Here is a 4900-nt window from a genome sequence, read left to right as displayed (position 1 = left end):
ATCAAAAAATACTTACTCGTTCCGGTAGTTTGCTAGTTTCTCTCTCTCTCTCTCTCTCTCTCTCTCTTTTTGATTTCTTAGACAACAGAGAACACTCCAAATGTTGAAAAGCATGAACCGAGATGAGGATGTTGTTCTATTCCTGCTCCAAAGGTGGATAACAGCACTGGAGGTGCTATGGCCCCCTGCTGGACTGGCGTGATAATGCCACCGTTTTCATATTCGTCTGGACGGGATATATCCGGATCAGTGTAGAGGGGCCTAACTCATCCCAGTGATGCGAAACAGAGCTCCATCGCTTCATAGAACACAGTTCCACTGCTCCACAGCCCACTGCTGGCGAGCTTTGCACTGTTTTATTCCATATTTGGCATTGGGCATGGTGAACTTAGGCTCAGGCACAGCTGCTCCACCTGGGTGTAATTGCTGCCTTCCTGTGGTGTGTATGTAAAGTGTAGATATACTTGAAGAGGAAAAAAATGGGTACAAACCTGTCCTGAACATATTAAACATTATATTTACTTTAATGAAATTATATATTACAAAATTAAAAAAAAAATTAAGTCCAAGTACAGGGTTCACATATATTTTACATTCATTAATATTTTGTTTTTAATAAAAAAAAAACAAATTACAGTTTGTAAATAAACCTCAAAAATGCATCGACCTGATTATTGATTTTGTGAATAAAGCTTTGAACTGATTGTGGATCAGACTCTCTCTCTCTGTCTCTCTGTATATATATATTTATAAGTGCTAAAATCATCTTACCATGAGAAAAATGCAGGAGTTAAAAGCAGGCAGAAAAGCTTCTTTATGTTTGTATAAGTTAGAAAATTCAAAAAACTTAAAGGCATTTATGATGATATTTAAGTTTCAGTTTAAGATTCTTTAAAACACTTTGAAAAGTAAAAACACATACAAACAACCTATAGTCTATTTCAAACTATATATTATTATGATTATTATTATTATTATTATTATTATTATTATTATTATTATATCAGTCTACATTTTGTAAGTTTTGTGATGAATGGAATAAAAGAGTATAAATGGCCTAAAGATCTGAAGATCTGAGTTTTTGTCGGATAGTGTGCTTTCAGACTCATGACACACACCCAAAGCTTTGTTTCATGCAAAAGCCATAAAAGTCCACAGCAAAATATCAACAAAGGATGAGACCCCTGAGGTAATGAACATGTAAACCTCATAAAAGACACAAGCAGCCCCCCACGCTCAGCTCAGACCGATCAGCTCTGGACACAGTCCTTTCTACAGTAATGGGTTCAGTTAAATTATAGGTAAATATGTTTGTACATGCTCCATGGCGCCCCCTAGCCAAAGAAGCCGTGGAAGAAGACACAAACGACCAGGAGGATGATGGCATTGGCGTTCACCACATTCCTCCACAGTGGTCTCTCGCTCGTGTCTGTCAGCTTCTTCTTTAGCTCCGCCTCTTCCTCTTTGGAGAGTTTTGGCGCTTTCTTTTCTTCAAAGCCACAGAACCAGTTGTAGGCCTTCTTCCAGCACCTGGTCTCAGGCTCTGGCTCTGAAAGGGTTAAAGAAGGTTACCTGTGTTAGTGTGGACTAGACCTTAATTTACCTGTGTTAGCGTGGACTAGACCTTAATTTACCTGTGTTAGTGTGGACTAGTCCTTAATTTACCTGTGTTAGCGTGGACTAGACCTTAATTTACCTGTGTTAGTGTGGACTAGACCTTAATTTACCTGTGTTAGCGTGGACTAGACCTTAATTTACCTGTGTTAGCGTGGACTAGACCTTAATTTACCTGTGTTAGCGTGGACTAGACCTTAATTTACCTGTGTTAGCGTGGACTAGACCTTAATTTACCTGTGTTAGCGTGGACTAGACCTTAATTTACCTGTGTTAGTGTGGAGTAGACCTTAATTTACCTGTGTTAGCGTGGACTAGTCCTTAATTTACCTGTGTTAGCGTGGACTAGTCCTTGATTTATCTGTGTTAGCGTGGACTAGTCCATAATTTACCTGTGTTAGTGTGGACTAGTCCTTAATTTACCTGTGTTAGTGTGGACTAGACCTTAATTTACCTGTGTTATCATGGACTAGACCTTAATTTACCTGTGTTAGCGTGGACTAGACCTTAATTTACCTGTGTTAGCGTGGACTAGACCTTAATTTACCTGTGTTAGCGTGGACTAGACCTTAATTTACCTGTGTTAGCGTGGACTAGACCTTAATTTACCTGTGTTAGCGTGGACTAGACCTTAATTTACCTGTGTTAGTGTGGAGTAGACCTTAATTTACCTGTGTTAGCGTGGACTAGTCCTTAATTTACCTGTGTTAGCGTGGACTAGTCCTTGATTTATCTGTGTTAGCGTGGACTAGTCCATAATTTACCTGTGTTAGTGTGGACTAGTCCTTAATTTACCTGTGTTAGTGTGGGCTAGATCTTAATTTACCTGTGTTAGTGTGGACTAGACCTTAATTTACCTGTGTTAGTGTGGACTAGATCTTAATTTACCTGTGTTAGTGTGGACTAGTCCTTAATTTACCTGTGTTAGTGTGGACTAGTCCTTAATTTACCTGTGTTAGCGTGGGCTAGATCTTAATTTACCTGTGTTAGCGTGGACTAGACCTTAATTTACCTCTGTTAGCATGGACTAGACCTTAATTTACCTGTGTTAGCGTGGACTAGACCTTAATTTACCTGTGTTAGCGTGGAGTAGACCTTAATTTACCTGTGTTAGCGTGGACTAGTCCTTAATTTACCTGTGTTAGCGTGGACCAGTCCTTAATTTATCTGTGTTAGCGTGGACTAGTCCTTAATTTACCTGTGTTAGCGTGGACTAGTCCTTAATTTACCTGTGTTAGTGTGGACTAGACCTTAATTTACCTGTGTTATCGTGGACTAGTCCTTAATTTACCTGTGTTAGTGTGGACTAGATCTTAATTTACCTGTGTTAGTGTGGACTAGTCCTTAATTTACCTGTGTTAGTGTGGGCTAGATCTTAATTTACCTGTGTTAGTGTGGACTAGACCTTAATTTACCTGTGTAAGTGTGGACTAGATCTTAATTTACCTGTGTTAGTGTGGACTAGTCCTTAATTTACCTGTGTTAGTGTGGACTAGTCCTTAATTTAGATTATTCTTACCCTGCAGTCCATTAGAAAGTGTATGCTTAAATTTGAACATGTTGTTTTTCTTTATTTGCTGTCATCTCCATTTTGTGTCACACGCTCTTTGTTTGAACATGGCTTGTCTGAATGGGACAGCTTGTGATATTTCAAAATAAGAAGCCAGGAAGTTGATGTGTGGATTTGTAAAAACAAATGAATAGAGAAAAAGTGACTGTAATGAACATTGGAACTCTGGGATTCATAACTGTGTTAAAATAAACAGACTCACCTTCCACCTCCATGCATGTGTCATCATGGTCTTCAATCTTGTCGTCAGCTTCTAGTTCAACTCTCTCTTCTTTACTGTTCCTCAGACTCCAGCAAAGTCTGTGCAGCTGCAAGATGAACCAGCAGCAGTTATAAACAGCTCAGCACTAACAGACACAGATTCGCAGTAATGTTACTGGGGTGTGTTTGGTGAATCTGTGCCTTACGTGTATATCATCAATGGGTTTGGTCATCAGAGAAATGCCCAGCACTAAGATACAGGAGACTCCGAACAGAATGAGGCCAAAGTAGAGGTAGTGAATTCCACAGATGATGAAGGGACAGTCACTCGGCTGGACACAGCTTCCTGTCCCATACACAAACTCTGCAATCATTCTGGAAAGGCCAATGGCCAAACCAATCAGCAACCCATAGAACGCTCCCTGTAGGTCAAAGCAAGTCAGTGTTAGTGCCACATGAAACACTGTCAACCACTTTTCCCTAAATCACTGTCCTTTTTTTTGTTTTGTTTTCCAATGTCTTGAGTAGATGTGTGAATGTTTTGACTCATTTATGAATGGATGAATATTGTATGTGAGAATGTAAATGTACAGTGACCATTCAAATACTGGTATTAAAATGAAATGTTAAATGTTTCAAAAAGGACATATATTGTACATAATGTGTGTATCTGGAGACAACCAACACATGCACATTGTAAAGCAAATCTATTTTTGTGGGCTGCCGAATTCAGGATACATGGGTTAAAACGACCCGTTCTGATTTGTGCTGCTTTTTACTGGCACTGGCCGAGATTTGAGGAGAATCTATGATACAAGGAGCTGGTGAGAAGGTGGAGATCTACCTGCTCGTTGACTCTCTTACAGAAGATGGCCAGAGCAAACACAGCAGCGATCGGCGGGGCCAGGTAGCTAGTAATCGACTGAATGTAGTCAAACAGCTGCCCGCTCTGAGCTGACTGGACGATGGGAATCCAGGCAATACTGATGCCAATCAGAATCAAAATAAAGAGCCTGCACAGAAACATAACAGGGGTTCTTAGAGCTAGGATTGATTTGTGTATATGTTTAAAAGAAGTAAAGCTGCAATGTGTATACAGCACTGCCCAAAGGACGCTGTCGGCTGGATGTTTTTGGTCGGTGGACTGTTCTCAGTCCAGCAGTGACATTGAGGGCTTCAACTCCAGCAGTTACTGCTGTGTCTGATCCACTCTACACCAGCACAACACACACTAACACACCACCACGTCAGTGTCACTGCAGCGCTGAGAATGATCCACCACCACATCACACCTGCTCTGTAGGGTCCTGACCATTTAAGAACAAGGGGAATGAGGGCTAACTAAGTATGCAGAGCAACAGCTGGACTACAGTCTGTAACTGTAGAACTACACAGTGCTCCTTTATGGTCAGTGGAGCTGAGAGAAAGGACAAAGAATGTAGAAACAAGCAGGTGGTTTTAATGTTTTGGCTGACTGGTGTATGTGTTCTGTCAGAGTTAAAGGCCGACCTGCCG

The 4900-nt window shown here is 40.6% G+C and overlaps 1 protein-coding gene across 1 annotated transcript in view; it reads right to left on the bottom strand.

Moving 5' to 3' along the window:
• Positions 1-1023: 1023 nt before the first annotated feature.
• The window catches only part of slc5a1 (solute carrier family 5 member 1), a 16010-nt gene continuing 12133 nt past the window's right edge, over positions 1024-4900 (bottom strand). The window contains exons 11-15 of the mRNA XM_066658788.1: positions 4895-4900; positions 4230-4398; positions 3592-3807; positions 3387-3492; positions 1024-1549 (exon numbers count right to left, since the gene is read on the bottom strand). The exon at positions 4895-4900 is cut by the window's right edge and continues 145 nt beyond it. Coding sequence (XP_066514885.1) covers positions 1335-1549; positions 3387-3492; positions 3592-3807; positions 4230-4398; positions 4895-4900 — 712 coding nt within the window. The 3' untranslated portion in view covers positions 1024-1334. The remainder of the gene's footprint in view (positions 1550-3386; positions 3493-3591; positions 3808-4229; positions 4399-4894) is intronic.

This window comes from Hoplias malabaricus, unplaced genomic scaffold (assembly GCF_029633855.1).
Source record: "Hoplias malabaricus isolate fHopMal1 unplaced genomic scaffold, fHopMal1.hap1 scaffold_64, whole genome shotgun sequence".
NCBI classification, from domain to species: Eukaryota; Metazoa; Chordata; class Actinopteri; order Characiformes; family Erythrinidae; genus Hoplias; species Hoplias malabaricus.
The sequence above is the reverse complement of the archived record's forward strand: the minus strand, read 5'-3'. Positions and strand labels throughout refer to the sequence as shown.